Source organism: Chlorocebus sabaeus, chromosome 3 (genome assembly GCF_047675955.1).
Source record: "Chlorocebus sabaeus isolate Y175 chromosome 3, mChlSab1.0.hap1, whole genome shotgun sequence".
In the NCBI taxonomy this organism is placed as follows: domain Eukaryota; kingdom Metazoa; phylum Chordata; class Mammalia; order Primates; family Cercopithecidae; genus Chlorocebus; species Chlorocebus sabaeus.
The window spans coordinates 57,456,081-57,474,846 of record NC_132906.1 but is presented as its reverse complement, the minus strand read 5'-3'; the positions used below and the strand labels follow the sequence as shown (position 1 = coordinate 57,474,846).

Here is an 18,766-nt window from a genome sequence, read left to right as displayed (position 1 = left end):
GGTCTCTAACAATTCTTGCCAGTCCCCACACTCACTTATCTGTTGCATAACCACCTACCCTATTAGATTGTGAGTTTCACAGATTTCAGACTATCTCTTTTACATGTTGTGTCATGGAAGTTCTAGGATAGCAGGTGCTTGGTACTTTTGTACTTTGAGTGATTGAATGACTGCATTACTCTTAACTTCAGACAATCATTTTCTAGGTGCTGGTTAATCTGTGATCTCTGGAGAACTTGCACTAAAAGGAAAATGACGTAAAACTTTGTTACTTCTAATCTTTTTTACCGGTTTTGTTTTGTTTTTAGTTTTCAGTGTTTTCATTTTTGCCCTCATGCATGTAGAATGAGTTTTGGAAACAGGGAATCACAATAGAAAGTCTGGGCACATGCTGCATTTTTCCACCTAGCGTGATCTGTGACTAAGGCAACAGACTTGACTGGCTGTGAATGCCTTCCTACTGCTTGAAGCTGTGTCAGAATCTGAGGTTTGGCATAATTATTCTTAAGAACAGGCCTATGCTAGGATCTTTCAAACCATGTTTAATTTTATCAGTAAGCATTTTAACTGAATAGTGAGGCATCAGAACTGCAAGTCTCAAGAAAAATTAAATGTAAATTTCCTTCATAATAGAGGATTGCTTAAGGAGCTGATACATAGACCAAAACAAAGCAAGTAAATATTATCAGTCTAAGCAGTGTTAGGAGTGATGTGGCTCGTGTAAGACAATGTATTGCAACACCACGCATGCTCATTTACCTTCTCTGAGTACCAGGAATACACAATTAGCATTTTCTTTTGCTTCTTTGTAATAATTGCTATGAATTTGTAAACAGGGTAGTGTTCTTACGGGCCCTGGAGGGCTATGCTGGAAGTTTAGATGATCAGTTCTTCCTTTTCTCCTCCCTTTGTCTCTCCCAACCTTCTCCCTTCTTTCCTTCTCCCTCTTTCTTTCTTTCGTTCCTTCCTTCCTTGCTTCCTTCCTTCCTTCCTTCCTTCCTTTCTTTCTTTTTCTTTCGTTCGTTCGTTCGTTCGTTCATTGTAGGCAGGCAGCTTAATCTTGTTTAACCAACCCTTGAGATTTGTAGAACATATTATTTCTTCAAAAGTGCTTTCTCTAAAACGGGATTTGAAGAGTGTGAAAAAAATACAGGTGAACTGCTACTTACAAATGAAGAAAATGTAAACTCCACAGATGCAGACCAAAATATTCAGGGAAAGTATAACCAAAAGACATCTACAGAACTCTCCACCCCAAATCAACAGAATATACATTCTTCTCAGCACCACATCACACTTATTCCAAAACTGACCACATAGTTGGAAGTAAAGCACTCCTCAGCAAATATAAAAGAACAGAGATTATAACAAACTGTTTCTCAGACCACAGTGCAATCAAACTAGAACTCAGGATTAAGAAACTCACTCAAAACCACTCAAGTACATGGAAACTGAACAACCTGCTCCTGAATGACTACTGGGTACCTAACAAAATGAAGGCAAAAATAAAGATGTTCTTTGAAACTAGTGAGAACAAAGACACATCATACCAGAATCTCTGGGACACATTTAAAGCAGTGTGTAGAGGGAAATTTATAGCACTAAATGCCCACGGGAGAAAGCAGGAAAGATCTAAAATTGACACCCTAACATCACAATTAAAAGAACTAGAGAAACAAGAGCAAACACATTCAAAAGCTAGCAGAAGGCAAGAAATAACTAAGATCAGAGCAGAAGTGAAGGAGATAGAGACACAAAAGACTCTTCAAAAAAAAATCAATGAATCCAGGAGCCTTTTTTTTGAAAAGATCAACAAAATTGATAAACCACTAGCAAGACTAATAAAGAAGAAAAGAGAGAAGAATCAAGTAGATGCAATAAAAAATGATAAAGGGGATATCACCACCAGTCCCACAGAAATACAAACTGCCATCAGAGAATACTGTAAACATCTCTACGCAAATAAACTAGAAAATATAGAAGAAATGGATAAATTCTTGGACACATACACCCTCCCAAGACTAAACCAGGAAGAAGTTGAATCTCTGGATAGACCAATAACAAGTTCTGAAGTTGAGGCAATAATTAATAGCTTACCAACCAAAAAAAAGTCCAGGACCAGATGGATTCACAGCCAAATTCTACCAGAGGTACAAGGAGGAGCTGGTACCATTCCTTCTGAAACTATTCCAATCAATAGAAAGAGAGAGAATCCTCCCTAACTCATTTTATGAGGCCAACATCATCCTGATACCAAAACCTGGCGGAGACACAACAAAAAAAGAGAATTTTAGCCCAATATCCCTGATGAACATTGATACAAAAATCCTCAATAAAATACTGGCAAACCGAATCCAGCAGCACGTCAAAAAGCTTATCCACCATGGTCAAGTGGGCTTCATCCCTGGGATGCAAAGCTGGTTCAACATACACAAATCAATAAACGTAATCCAGCATATAAACAAAACCAAAGACAAACCACATGATTATCTCAATAGATGCAGAAAATACCTTTGACAAAATTCAACAGCCCTTCATGCTAAAAATTCGCAATAAATTCGGTATTGATGAGACGTATCTCAAAATAATAAGAGCTATTTATGACAAACCCACAGCCAATATCATACTGAATGGGCAAAAACTGGAAGCATTCCCCTTGAAAACTGGCACAAGACAGGGATGCTGTCTCTCACGACTCCTATTCAACATAGTGTTGCAGGTTCTGGCCAGGGCAATCAGGCAGGAGAAAGAAATAAAGGGTATTCAATTAGGAAAAGAGGAAGTCAAATTGTCCCTGTTTGCAGATGACATGATTGTATGTTTAGAAAACCCCATCGTCTCAGTCCAAAATCTCCTTAAGCTGATAAGCAACTTCAGCAAAGTCTCAGGATACAAAATCAATGTGCAAAAATCACAAGCATTCTTATACACCAATAACAGACAAGCAGAGAGCCAAATCATGAGTGAACTCCCATTCACCATTGCTTCGAAGAGAATAAAATACCTAGGAATCCAACTTAAAGGGATGTGAAGGACCTCTTCAAGGAGAACTACAAACCACGGCTCAACAAAATAAAAGAGGACACAAATGGAAGAACATTCCATGCTCGTAGATAGAAGAATCAATATCGTGAAAATGGCCATACTGCCCAAGGTAATTTATAGATTCAGTGCCATCCCCATGAAGCTACCTATGACTTTCATCACAGAATTGGAAAAAAACTACTTTAAAGTTCATACGGAACCAAAAAAGAGCCCACATTGCTGAGTCATCCTAAGTCAAAAGAACAAAGCTGGAGGCATCACGCTACCTGACTTCAAACCATACTACAAGGCTACAGTAACCAAAACAGCATGGTGCTGCTGCCAATACAGAGATATAGACCGATGGAACAGAACAGAGCCCTCAGAAATAATACCACACATCTACAACCATCTGATCTTTGACAAACCTGACAGAAACAAGAAATGGGGAAAGGATTCCCTATTTAATAAATGGTGCTAGGAAAACTGGCTAGCCATATGTAGAAAGCTGAAACTGGATCCCTTCCTTATACCATATACAAAAATTAATTCAAGATGAATTAAAGACTTAAATGTTAGACCTAAAACCATGAAAACCCTAGAAGAAAACCTTGGCAGTACCATTCAGGACATAGGCATTGTCAAGGACTTCATGTCTAAAACACCAAAAGCAATGGCAACAAAAGCCAGAATTGACAAATGGGATCTAATTAAACTAAAGAGCTTCTGCACAGCAAAAGAAACTACCATCAGAGTGAACAGGCAGCCTACAGAATGGGAAAAAAATTTTGCAATCTACTCATCTGACGAAGGGCTAATATCCAAAATCTATAAAGAACTCAAACAAATTTACAAGAAAAAAATAACCCCTTCAAAAAGTGGGCAAAGGATATAAACAGACACTTCTCAAAAGAAGACATTTATGCAGCCAACAGACACATGAAAAAATGCTCATGATCACTGGCCATCAGAGAAATGCAAATCAAAACCACGATGAGATACCATCTCATACCAGTTAGAATGGCGATCATTAAAAAGTCAGGAAACAACAAGTGCTGGAGAGGATGTGGAGAAATAGGAACACTTTTCCACTGTTGGTGGGACTGTAAACTAGTTCAACCATTGTGGAAGACAGTGTGGCGATTTCTCAAGGATCTAGAACTAGAAATACCATTTGACCCAGCCATCCCATTACTGGGTATATACCTAAAGGATTATAAATCATGCTGCTGTAAAGACACATGCACACGTATGTTTATTGCAGCACTATTCACAATAGCAAAGACTTGGAACCAACCCAGATGTCCATCAATGATAGACTGGATTAAGAAAATGTGGCACATATACACCATGGAATACTATGCAGCCATGAAAAAGGACGAGTTCATGTCCTTTGTTAGGGACATGGATGCAGCTGGAAACCATCATTCTCAGCAAACTATTGCAAGGACAAAAAAACCAAACACTGCCTGTTCTCACTTATAGGTGGGAATTGAACAATGAGAACACTTGGACACAGGAAGGGGAACATCACACACCATCAGACACCGGGAGGGGAGAAGGGGGAGGGATAGCATTAGGAGATATACCTAATGTAAATGACGAGTTAATGGGTGCAGCACACCAACATAGTACATGTATACATATGTAACAAACCTGTACATTGTACACATGGACCCTAGAACTTAAAGTATAATAATAATAATAAAAAACTTATAGGTCATTTGCGAAAAGTGATAGATTTTAGAAAATAAAGTATTTATAATTTTAGAAGTCAGATAAGTTTTTAGTAATATTTGTGTACAGGAGAAGTTGGTAGCCACATTTCAGACACCATGACCTCTTGTTTCACCCAGAAATAGCGAAAACATCAAAAGTTCAATATTTCTACTAGATACCTTTTACAAGGCGGTATTATTAAATGACAAATAATTTATATGGAAGCTATTTATATTACTAGTAGATTGCTAACCCCTTCAGTGTTTAAAATAAATGAGAAACAAGAAAATAGAAATAAATGAACATCTGCACAAATAGCTTTTGAATGCATAACAAGGCAAATGAAATAAAAATGCAAAGTCATTAAAGATGTAGTCCTTTTATTTTGAAGAATTAGAAATTATTACTTTTTGCTTATAGTATAAAATAACATTTTATGAAAAATTACTTTTATTAGTGGAATGATAAGACATTCATAAGCCTTAAGATTGGTGATATAATAAAACATAATTGAATAATGACTGACTGCTCAGTGTTTGATCTCTTCTTTCAGAAATAGTAGAAGAATAGTCTCTGTTTGTTTCAGTTTCCTCATACACTCAAATGTAGAAATAGATTACATTCTTTAAATAATAATTTATTCTTAAATCAGGCCATGGGGAAGGGGAAAGAGAATGTAAAAATGTGCTTACCAAGCATGGTAAATGGTTTTGAATATCAAAGCTAGTTCGGATGAGGCCCTTAATGCTCAATGGCTCTGTCCTGCAGGTTTCATAATTTGATCTAAGACCTACAGAGTGTAGGAAAATGACACCTTACATTTGTGATTGTTTACAGAAAAGGAGATACAACTGAAAATTGGTTTAACAATGCATGGGGATGAGCTGGTAATTGGTTTCAAAGAAGCATCCAGGAAGTAAAAAGGCTAGATTAAAGCTTTTTGACTGGGTCATGGATGAACAAAAAAGAAGTGAACTGGTAATTTGCAAGCTGCCAGTCTAATGGTGAGACTCAGCTGTTAGATGCCTCTATGTAAGACCTTCTCAGTGTCACAAATCAGAAGTGGAATGATAATAAAGCAGAAGTTACAGGGATAAGCCAGCATTGTTTACAGACTTTCCCCACCCTTGTTTAAATGGAACTCATTTTTATCCAGAACTGTACTTAACACTTTTTGTTTGCTTTTACACTAAAAGTAATCTAGAAGAGTAAAGTGCATAGGATACCTATTAACAAAGTGAATATTGGACCTATTTTGTTGTTTCATATAAGTGGCAGACAAAACTACAAAAGAATCTTTATCTGATAAGCCGTATAATTAAACAGAAGGATTAGCCAATTAAACTCTCTGATGGCATAGCCCTCAATGCGATTTGGAAATAGCATTAAATTTAAATTAACAGAGCAGTATTATATTACACACATTGAAATAATCTTACTTCATCCAGCTTTCAATTATATGTATGAAACGTCTAACTCCAAGACTTAGTACTTTCTCTCGGCTAGCTCTCTAGTCATCAAAATTCTATTATTTATTATTTCATCAGCATCAACACAGGCTCACATTGCTGTTGAATTTTGAATGTTGCCATGCAAGCCAACTTTTGTAGACCTGAGTTTTGTTTCTTCCTCTAGGTTGATGAGGTAATGCTGACTCTGAAACAGGCCTTCAGTACGGCGGCTGCCCTGCAGAGTGCCAAGACGCAGATTAAACTGTGCGAGGCCTGCCCGATGCACTCTTTGCATAAGCTCTGTGAAAGGATCGAAGGTACAGTTTTATGTGGCCTTGGCAAAAGAGAAGTTTGCTTTGGCACTTGGGAAATGAGAAAGTCCTTGTTGTCATTGAATAGTTCTTTGTTTCAATATGAAACAAGGACCCAAAGAATCATTTCTCATGTTCACTCAAATGAGTGTGCTGTCAATCTCTGCTAGGTGCTTCACACACACTCTCTCTCTGTCTCTCTCTCTCATTTCTAAAGGCAAACTCAAGAAGGTATTTGTATTTCCCACAGTTTTTAAGACTGCTAAGTACATGGTGGGAACTGACCAAATATTTGCTGAATGAATGAAGAGAGACAAAACCATCACAGAATGTCAAGTGATTATTTAATATTTCCCCTTTTCTCCCTTATTTGATGATGAGTTCCTGTTCTAAAAATGTAGAACTTTAATGAAGCCTGCTTGGCTTTTGAAGGACATTTGTCAATGACAAAGATAATAGAAGTGATAATATAAAGCAGTTTTTTAAAAAATGTGTTCTGAGAAGGAGTGAAGGGCATGAGAAAGAGATGATCCTATGACTCAACTTCCTTTTCATTTCATTATCTCTTACTAACAACAACATGAAAAAGCTTGAAAACTACTATACAAGACAAAAAACACAATTTAATAAACACTAGTGAAATGTCTACTCTGGACCAGGCAATGTGCTAGGCACTGGGAGATACAGAAATGACTGAGACATGGACTAATCCCAAGAAACTTACAGTCTAGAGTGGGATACAGGTATATTAGCAAATAAATGCAATTCATTATGACAGGTGTTATAATACATGGGAAGAGTGCAAGTTATTAATAAACATAGCAGAGATTGGTCTAGACATTGTAAATGCACATCACGATTTCTGTTCAGTAGGCAGCAGAATCATAGGCACAGGGCAGAATCAATGATGAATAACAGTATTCATTGAATATTTACACAACTGTATGATCAAACACAGGTTTTTTTTTTTTTTTTTTTTTTTTTTTTTTTGGTTGTTTGTTTGTTTGTTTTGAGGCACAGCCTTGCTCTCTTGCCCAGGCTGGAGTACAGTGATGTGATTACGACTCACTGCAGCCTCTACCTGCCAGCTTCAAGCAATCCTCCTGCCTCAGCCTTCCAAGTAATTGGGACTACAGGTGTGTGCCACCACACCTGGCTAGTTTTTAAAAAAATTTTTTGTAGAGATGGGGTCTCACTATGTTGCCCAGCCTGGTATCAAATTCTTGGTCTCAAGCAATCCTCCTGCCTTGGCCTCCCAAAGTGCTGGGATTACAAGCATAAGCCACTGTGCCCAGCCAAAGACTATTTCAATGTAATAGGCTTAAACAATTAGAATTATAATTTTGCAGAATGTACATTATTTTCAAACACATAAAGCATTTACAAAAATGGAACATTCTTAGCTGTGTGGTAAAGGAAGCATGTAAATCTGTGTGTCGGGGAGTGCCAGTTACTCAGGAGATGGTGTTGGATCAATTAGCCATCCAAAAGGGCAAAGATTGCGTATATTCATCCTGCTTAGTAATACATGCTAGACGGATCAAAGTCCTCAGTGTAAACAAACAAAATATTAAAACTATTAAAAGAAAACAAGAAGATTATTCTTATTTCTTGAAGGGAGATTTATTAAGACACAGAAATTCAAGAACAATCAGAAGAAGACACTGACATATTTGACTTTATGAAAATTTAAAGTGTTTACATAACAGTAAATGTTTGGGAGTTATATGACCAGTAACAAACAAGGAGATAGCAGATTGGAATCCAGAATTTGTAAGAACTTTAACCTATAAGAAAAAGATTAAACCACACAGTAGGAAATTGTATAAGTGATACTGAAAAATACTTCTCAGAAAAGGAAATTAAAAGTTCCAAGAATGGAAATGTAAGGATGCTGAACCTTACTGGATGTCAGAGAAATGAAAATGGAAACAATAAGATACTCATCAGGTTAACTGTTGGAGAAATTGTATGGTTGTGTAATACGTTTGTGTAATACTGATGGGAGTGGAGATTGCTACAGCCATTTTGGGGGGACGGTTAATATAAACTCATTAACCTAACATTGCACATACTCTGTTATCTAGAAGTTCCATGGCTTGATAAGAAAAACTCTTATATAAAAGTACAGAAGGTGACATTTAAAAGGTTTTGTTATTTGTAAATGATGGAAAATTGGAAATGATCTAGATGTCGATCAATGGGATAATTAGTAGTATATTCACATAATGAAGCAATTAATAGGAATGAATTGGAACTATATGTCAACATGGATGCATCTTAAAATTGTATTGTTGAGTGAAAAAATAATTTGCTTAACAACATGTACAGCATATATTTGTATATATGGAAAAAACATAGTATAATGCCGTAAATTTTTTTTCAAAAACTTTGATCTACACTCTGTCACTTTCAGAAAGACAGTGTGGCAATTCCTCAAGGATCTAGAGCCAGAAATACCATTTGACCCAGCCATCCCATTACTGGGTATATACCCAAAGGATTATAAATCATTCTGTTCTAAAAACACATGCACACGTATGTTTGTTGCAGCACTATCCACACTAGCAAAGACTTGGAACCAACCCAAATGTCCATCAATGATAGACCAGATAAAACAAAAACAGCACATATACACCATGGAATACTATGCAACCATAAAAAAGGATGAGTTCATGTCCTTTGCAGGGACATGGATGAGGCTGGAAACCATCATTCTCGGCAAACTAACACAGGAACAGAAAACCAAACACTGCATGTTCTCACTCATAAGTGGGAACTGAACATTGAGAACACACAGACACAGGGAGGGGAACATCACATGCTGGGGCCTGTTGAGGAGTGGGGGTCTAGGGGAGGGATAGCATTAGGAGAAATACCTAATGTAGATGACGGGTTGATCGTGCAGCAAACCACCATGGCACGATGTATACCTTTGTAACACACCTGCATATTCTGCACATGTATCCCAGAACTTAGTATATGAAAAAACACAAAACTTTGATCTACTTTTAGATTTACAGAAGAGTTGCAGAGAGTTTCCAAATATTCCTTACCCCGTTGTTTATAAGTAATATTTTCCTTCTTAAATTTTATTTTTCAAACCATACACTGTAAAATAAATTAGTTCTATATAGGCAAAGTTATAAACATAGGAGTGAAGAAACAACTTTATATTTCTGTTTTTAAAATTATTTTAACAGACTCTAGGTGTGTTTTAAAATATATTTTCTATTACAAAACAGAAGTTTTAAGTTCTCATAAAAGTAGTCAGTCTTTGTCAGAAGCTGGCTCTAAACCTATAGGGGAGCTATCACTTACACAAAGGACTCTGTGTAGATATACAGCTGGATGTTCATTTTCTGGAGCCTGATGTTTTTATAGTTTTAGATATCTTTTTTTTTTTTTGTATTTTCATAGAGATGGAGTTTCACCATGTTGCCCAGGCTGGTCTCAAACTCCTGAGCTCAGGCAATCTGCCTGCCTTGGCCTCCCAAAGTGCTAGGATTACAGGCATGAGCCACCGTGCCCGGCCAGTTTTAGATACCTTTTTAAAGAAAAAAGAAAAATAATAAACAATTATGAATTCAGAATTATTAGGGCCCTTCCCAAAATCTCAAAGGGACTCTGATACTTGAGCTTTATGCACTGCAGGGCATGCATGTATCTGAAGGGAGTGAAAAGAAGCACTTGTGAGTCACTTGGGGTTGTTTTCCTAAGGCCTTCGATCACACTGTCTGATAGGATTTGTTCCTTCCTGCTTTTTATGTTGGGGAAAGATAGCAGTAAGACAGCACAGTACTCTGATGTTAAGAGTGAGAACAAAAGTAGAAACAATAAGGCAGATCCTCTGTAGGCCTCTCCATGTGTGAGGCACTATTGTGTTTCACGTGTATTAGCCCATTCCATCCATATGAAAAAATGGAATCTCATTTACACAGGAAGCAACTGAGACACTGAGACCCATAGTGGGGTAATAACTGCTGTATTCACGTTGCTTGGAAGGGGCAGAGCCAGGATTTGAACTTGCACAATTGGTTTCCAAAGCACCTTGATACCTTCTGTCTAAGAGAGTATCCAAAGGCAGGGACCCTCAGGGCCTGGAAGCCTTCTGGTATCTGTGCGTTTTCCGAAGAGTTACTTTCATCTAAGTAAGATAACTGTGAATTCTAAGTTTGTTTTATGCTTAGGTACAAAGTACAGAGCTGGAAGAAGGATCACATTTAGATAAACAAATTAATAAAAGTATCGTTAGTGAGAAAGATATTTTAAAGTACCATATAATAGTATTTTATTTTGCTCATTCAGAATTGGAGTATTCTGGTCAATACATTTGACTGCATTGAGTTCTATTTTTAATGACAAAAATAAGATAAAAATAGAGTAGATAAGTATGTGTATGTGAACCTTCATCGTCTGTCCTTGTGTTCACTCTTACTGTTTATCCCAGGAGGAACAGAGTCAGCCATCTCTGTGGACCAAAGTGAATTGAGGGGGTGACATCGAAGGGGAACACTGTTTCCCAAGGACCAAACCTCAGAATGTGAACCTGAAAAGTGATGCTGAGTATCATGGAGATAGAGCGATTATCCTAATGTTGGTTTCCTACATTAACATGCATAGTGGATAGTATACATGCTTTCAATATCAGTAATTCACTAGTCAGTGATTCCAGCTGCTGGGAGGAAGGAAGTCCAATCAGCCAATCAGATTCATGGAAGAGCATGTATAGTTTGAAAGAAACAAACTCCAGCCAATTCCAATTCTTTGACTAAAACAGAGGACTAAGAAACTTCCTAGTTACATACTTCAAATAACTACCTTCATTTTTCTTTTCCTCTTTTCAATCTTTTGTCTTCCATGTTAAGTCACTTGAGTAATAAACAACAGGAAACAAAACAAAAACAATCATGTGAATCATTATAATACATTGTCTAAGCCTCTGAAGGAGACTCTCCCGGCAAATAATAAATTGTGATAGCGGCCAGGTGCAGTGGCTAATGCCTGTAATCCCAGCACTTTGGGAGGCCGAGGCAGGTGGATGACCTGAGGTCAGGAGTTCAGGTCCAGCCTGGCCAAAATGATGAAACTCTGTGTCTACTAAAAATACAAATATTAGCTGGGCATGGTAGTGGGCACCTGTAATCCCAGCTGCTTGGGAGGCTGAGGCACGAGAATCACTTGAACCCAGGAGGCAGAGGTTGCAGTGAACTGAGATCGTGCGGTTGTACTCCAGCCTGGGTGACAAGAGTGAAACTCTGTCTCAAAAAATAAGATAAGATAAGATAAGATAAGATAAAATAAAGTAAAATAAAATTAAAAAATAAAGCCGGGCGCTGTGGTTCGTGCCTTTAATCCCAGCACTTTGGGAGGCCGAGGCGGGCCGATCACCTGAGGTCGGGAGTTGGAGACCAGCCTGACCAACGTGGGGAAACACCGTCTTTACTAAAAATACAAAAGTAGCTGGGCATGCTGATGCATACCAGTAATCCCAGCTACTCATGAGGCTGAGGTAGGAGAATTGCTTGAACCTGGAGGCGGAGGTTGCGGTGAGCCGAGATGGCGCCATTGCACTCCAGCCTGGGTAATAAGAGCGAAAATCCAACTCAAATAAATAAAATAAAATAAAATAAAACTGTGATAGTGAGTGCCGTCATACCATCAAAATGAATTTAGTTTTCTGTCTGTGATCACCAAGACATGCACCGAATTTTGCTGTACATTGCACAAAGAAATGTGGAGCGGAGTTTTTGGAAACTTTTCCTCTAGTTCTCATTCAGTACTGCACAGTGGTTTAAAGCATGCCTGGTGGCTGTGTGGCTGCAGGATGGCAGTACTGTATGCATTCTGGCAAGTGTGAAGTGAATTCTAGATCTTTTAAAACAATGTGTATTTTCAGGTGATCCTCCTGTATACTGTCTGTAGAGATCTTGTTAGTTATTTAATTTTAAAAAGTAGCTCAAATCTATTAAATCAGTTTACTTCAGTTGCCTGGCACCTCATATTTTCTTAGAAATGAATACAATGAGAAAAATGCACAATGTGCTTATAGACTAATACATTATTTTAAAATTCTGTGATGCGACTTAGCAGAACAAATTATAAGTATTTTTGGCCAATTACTTTGTCTTATTCTTTGTAAATAAACACAAAGAATACATGGAAAACATTCAAATTAAGTCATAACATCATGTAATGTATTTAGTTATAAACTGAGAAAGATAGCAAAGGCAGCCTTGTAATGATTTTAAAATGCCGGCCTACCTATAACGTTTATTAAATATTATATATACCCAGATATTCTCTTCATAATCAAAATATAGTAGCAATACTCTAAGTGGAACCTAACTGTCATGAAAATCTCTTTTTCTCTGAATCTTCTTTTGAAGAAATGAAGGAAGAGAAATCTATTCTTTAAAAATGGATGGTCTGTTGAATTACTGCAATATGAATTAAATTTTCTTTTTTTAAAAAAAATTTAAAAACAATCTTTTCATGAAAAAAGATTTTCCAAGGACTTAATATAAATATATGTAAGAATGGGATAGGTTTATGAATATCATGATATAAAGAAGTAAATCATTTCTTGATAAAATAATAGCATTGCAAGTTCACTAAATGCTAATGCTATCCTTAAAACTTTATTCTCACAGAACAAGAGCTGCATCGGGGAAGAGATCTCTGGCTAAGCTGTAGTCTTGCCTTTTAAAGTTATTACTTGTTCTTTCTTCTTTAAATGTCAAGTTGTAAGCTTAACATTTTTGGCCAAGGCTAGTCTTTAGCTGTTATTTCCATGTGAGGTCTTAGGTTAATGTTAAATCGTCTGTGAGTTTCTACTGTGGCTGTTAGTGTAACGTGGTTTCTGGTTGTGCTTGGTATTGCTTAGAAATTCATTGTTAGTAATTTTTGTTGTTGTTTTTTTGAGATGGAGTTTCACTTTGTTGCCCAGGCTGGAGTGCAGTGGCTCGATCTTGGCTCACTGCAACCTCCACCTCCCGGGTTCAAGCGAGTCTCCTGCCTCAGCCTCCTGAGTAGCTGGGATTACAGGCTGCTGCCACCATGGCTGGCTAATTTTGATATTTTTAGTAGAGACGGGGTTTAAAAGAACTAGAATTTGCTTCATGCTTGTCAGAATGTACACAGTGCTGCCATACTGTGGCCACACTCTCACCAGACCTGTTTTAAACCACTGCAGTACTGAATTAGAACTAGAGGAAAAGTTTCTGAAAACTCTTCTCCACCTCCCCAAGTGTTGGGATTACAGGTGCGAGCCACTGCACCTGGCCCGTTGTTAGTAATTTTAATGCCAAGATCATTACTGGGGCTGTTGATTTTGGTAGAGAGGTTTTTCATTTAGTTTCAGTCATTTCAATGATCCAAGGTTTCTTGTAGGCAGGAACACGTCTCCTTGAAAAGATTTTAAGTTCAGAGCCTGCTTGGGAAGAGGTGAAGTGTAATGCATTATCTGCCCCTGGATCTCTGCTGCTGGATCTCTGTTTAATACCTTCCCTTATCATTTTCCTTAGGTCTCTACCCCCCAAGAGCCAAGCTGGTAATACAGAGGCATCTCTCATCACTGACAGATAATGAGCAAGCTGACATCTTTGAAAGAGTTCAGGTAACATTATTTGTAGGTCTCATAAATAAGACATAAGGAATGAGAATTGAATCCTGTTTTATGCATTCCTGTTTTCATTCTGCTGCCAAGAGTTAAAGATGCATGACCTAGAGTACTATTGGGTAGTATAGAATGCCGTTGTATTTTTGCTTCTGAGCTAAGTTAAAACTCTTAGCTTTGTTTACGTTTGTCTGCCAGACGGAATGAAAGGAGAGAAGCTGTGTTGCCATAGTGTTCTTTTGGTTTGTCTGTTGAACAGAAAATGAAGCCAGGCAGTGACCAGGAAGAAAATGAACTTGTGATCTTACACCTGAGGCAGATGTGTGAGGCCAAGCAGAAGACACACGTGCACATTGGGGAAGGCCCTTCGGTGAGAAGATATTTCCTCCTTCGCTGACTTTTGTTGTTGTTTATGGATTTTCTTAATTCTTCCATTTGTACTGTCAGGTTCTTTAGGGCTAAAGTCTTATCAGAGTTTCCTGTGACACCCCCCCCCCCCCGGCATTTTGGTAGTTTTATAAGGACTTTTTTTGTTTTTTTTAAGACAGAGTTTCACTCTTATTGCCCAGGCTGGAGTGCAATGGCACTATCTCGGCTCACCGCAAACTCCGCCTCCCACATTCAGGTGATTCTCCTGCCTCATCTTCCCCGGTAGCTGGGACTACAGGCATGCGCCACCACACCCAGCTAATTTTGTATTTTTGGTAGAGACAGGGTTTCTCCATGTTGGTCAGCCTGCTCTTGAACTCCCAACTTCAGGTGATCTGCCTGCCTCAGCCTCCCAAACTGCTGGGATTACAGGCATGAGCCACTGTGCCCGGCCGTTTTATAGGGAATTTTAGCAGGCACTGACACATTGAGCTAACTAATAATGGTCTTAAAATGTAAAAGAATTTGTGGGTTTTGGTTTAAAAAAAGCATTAATAGTACATGTTCATGATTTAGAATGAACGTACATTATTTTTAGTTATATTAATCTATTATTTTATTTCCAATTCATATGAACATTTTATTTCATCCAAAGTGGAGATAGCCCAAATGGTGAAACAGTGGTAATATCGTGTAAATGATACCCTAGCTGCAAACTGAGGGTTGGTATTTTTGTGCATGTGGTTTAGAATTTATCCTCTGCTGCATATAGAAGAAGCAGGACTACCAGCAGTAACATCAAAGGGGATAATGAAATATTTAGTCTTGATAACACTAATTCAGGTTGTGTCTTTATTTCACTATATTCAGAACAAATCACATATCGTTTGTACACAGTCCTTTAGTCACAGAAAAGCATTTCTTGAGAACTTTCTATGGGTTACACTATGTGATGGAAAAGGGTGACAAAAAAAACTGATGAATGAATCATGTGCCCTCCAGAGAACAGCTCAAATATTTGAAAGGGGAATGCAAACAGATCAATAGATACATAGAAAATATTCAATAAGTGGCTTAAAAAAAGAATCTGGTCTGGCGCGGTGGCTCACGCCTGTAATCCCAGCTCTCAGGGAGGCAGAGGCGGGAGGATAGCTTGAGCCCAGGAGTTCGAGACCTGCCTGGGTAATATAGCGAGACCCCGTTCTCCACAAAAAGAAAAAAAAAAACAAAAAACAAAAAGAATCTGTATCAATTTTAAGTTAAGTTTTGTATTGGGTATAAGGTGAGGTCCAACTTCATTCTTTTGCCATTGAGTATGATGTTAGATGTGAGTTTTTTTTGTATATGGCCTTTATCACTGTGAGGAATTTTTCTTCTATTCCTAGTTCAAGTATTTTTATCATGAGAGGGTATTGGACTTTGTCAAATGCTTTTACTGTATCAACTGTCATGGGAGTTTGTTGTGCAGATTTTAGCAGCACTATTCACAATAGCAAAGACATGGAATCAACCTAAATGCCCATCAGTGATAGGCTGGATAAAGAAAATGTGATACATATACACCATGGAAAGTTAAAAACATGTGTATATTAAAGCACACTGTCAAGAGTATGAAAAAACACCCTCACAGAGTGGGAGAAAATACCTACAAACCACTTATGTAATGAGGGTTTACTATTCAGAATATATAAAGAACTCCGACTCAATGACCAAAAAAAAAAAAAAGCATCTGTAGTGAGCACAAAAGTAGCTATGTCTTTGCTTTGGAGCTGGAGTGGAGAGTAAGAGAAGAGGAGATTCAAGAGGAAGGACACTTGGGGGAGCTGGAATTTTAGGAGAGATAAACTTAGCTGTCAGAACGGTTGAGGAACTGTACTTTTGGGCTGGGCGCAGTGGCTCACACCTATAATCCCAGCACTTCAGGAGGCTGAGGCGGGCAGATCGTGAGGTTGGGAGTTCGAGAGTCTGGCCAATATAGTGAAATCCCGTCTCTACTAAAAATACAAAAAAAATTAGCCAGTGTGGTGGTGGGCACCTGTAATCCTAGCTACTCAGGAGGCTGAGGCGGGAGAATCACGTGAACCTGGGAGGCAGAGGTTGCAGTGAGCTGACATCATACCACTGTACTCCCCAGATGACAGTGAGACTCTGTCTCAAAAAAAAAGAAAGGGAGGGAGGGAGGGAGGAAGGTTGAGCATAAAGTTATGTAGTGGTGTGCCCAAACTTACTCCATGCAGGCACTGGAATTAGGTGCTGGTTTTGAGGTCATGCTTGGGGGTTGGTGGGGGAAACAAGGCTGGGATGATAGGCAGAATGAGATGAGGAAGGGCCTTAAGTTACTGGCAGGCCTGACTTTGTCATGGAAGGATTTGAAGTAAGGGAGTGAGAAGATCAGATTTGCACCACAAAGAGAAAATTCTGCTGTTCTTCTGATGGTAGATTTATTTGTTGGGGAGGTTGCTGGGTGAGGGGGTTAGGACTAAGTCATATTCTCCAGTTGGGAGAATGTTTTAATAGAATATGTGATAAGTGATTTAATTATTGCAGAAATCTTTATTGAGTACAGACTGTGTACTAGGAAACAGTGATGAATAATGGTGACCCTGTCCTGCCATCTTAACTGTTTAGGAGGAGAAAACAACATGAAACCAAATACATTAAACTATGATGTGATTGGTATAATGATGTATGCACAAGTTAGAGGTAGCATTGGTACATAAATAGCTTGAATAATTCTGTCTTGAAGCATTTATTTAACTCAGGAGAGAGACCAAGCTAGAGCCCTAGAGAAGTGAGGAAGGAACTGAGTGAAGAGCTATTTAGGCGGCATAATCTTTAGGATGTAGTGACTGACTGGAAGAATCTGTAAAGGAAGGGAGAGGGAGTTGCTGTGAACAACGTCATGGTTTCCCATGTGGGAAAATTTGATGAAACGGAGCCTGGAAATACAGAAAGCAGACGAGAGTGGGGCAGTGGATGAGAATAAAAAATAAGAGTTCAATGTGGAAATGTGTTTGAGATTCAATTAGAAAAATGGATTTGGTGCCCATAGAGGAATTTGAGGTGGTAAGTATGGAGGTTGATACATTTGGTGCCTATTGAGGAATTTGAATATAAATATGGAAGACATGAGCTTTGATGTGGACCTGAAGTTAAAGGAGGATGTACACGAGATGTGCATTTTTTTGTGATGGATAAATCACAAAGAAATGATCGTATAGGAGGAGATTTTAACATGTTAATGTTTTCTTGCTCGTAGCTAAGTTTCTGCCTCCATCACGCTCTCCTTTCCTTCATTTCCTTCCATTTATTCAACTGGTATTTACTGAGCAGTTACTGTGTGTCAGATATTTGCTAAGTGCCCATATGGTTTTTCTATTTTTGTCACATTTGTTTATCTGGAAGCCTTAGAATAATGAGTGATCCCAGTGCTTTATACACCCTGCACCCTGTCCAGCCCACATCTATACCCATTGTTTTTTCTCCGTTCCTTCCTTGGTGGGGCCTTTCTTGCATCTGTAACTTCTTAACTGATTTGATGAATCTAGTGCTAGTGTGGGCCCTTATTGCCTCCTACATAGACTGTGCTGAAGCCTCAAGTTCAGTTTGATCTTTCAGTCTGATTTTCCTGTCTTTTAGGTGTGTTTTTGAACACTCCTTTTAGATAACTGTCCCTAAAACATTACATTCACAGGGATTTCCCTCAGCTTATAAATTTGGATTACTAGTTTTTCATATTTATCTGGCACTTAAGAACATTCAAGGTTTTGTTTTCCAGCCTGACTTTCTCATGTTACCTTTTACTGTTCCCTTCTATTAGGCGGGTGCAGACGTAATTGCAGTTTTTGCCATTAAAAGTAATGGCAAGTAATATTTTAACTAAATACATGCACTGACTTTCTCTCCCTTAAGCAATCCACCTTTTAGGATTTTGCCAACAACTATCCCCAGTTCTGGGGAAGTCTTCATCCCTTTCTTCCTGCCTGTCTGAATCCTCTGTATTCTTTTCTTCGTGTTTAGACCCACAGCCAATCTTCCTACTTTCGTATTTGATCCTTATATGTGCTTTGTGTTGCTGTTCCCTCCCCAAGCAAATCATAAGGTTTCTTGCTTGAAAGATTTTTGCTGCTAAGGACCATGTAGCTGCTTACTTCAATGGATAAAATACATAGAGAACCTAATATAGTGGACACATCGTAGATTCTCACACAGTTTGGTTCTATACTTGTGATCTAAGAGATAAATGACCCACTCACAAATGAAAATGGAATTAT

At 38.3% G+C, this 18,766-nt stretch overlaps 1 protein-coding gene across 4 annotated transcripts in view; it reads left to right on the top strand.

Annotated features, from left to right (window-relative positions):
• TBC1D4 (TBC1 domain family member 4) overlaps positions 1-18,766 on the top strand; it is a 208,820-nt gene that overhangs the window by 136,358 nt on the left and 53,696 nt on the right. For all 4 annotated transcript variants that reach the window (XM_038007739.2, XM_073014394.1, XM_073014393.1 and 1 more), the window contains exons 5-7: positions 6,379-6,511; positions 14,032-14,123; positions 14,383-14,493. In XM_038007739.2, coding sequence (XP_037863667.2) covers positions 6,379-6,511; positions 14,032-14,123; positions 14,383-14,493 — 336 coding nt within the window. The remainder of the gene's footprint in view (positions 1-6,378; positions 6,512-14,031; positions 14,124-14,382; positions 14,494-18,766) is intronic.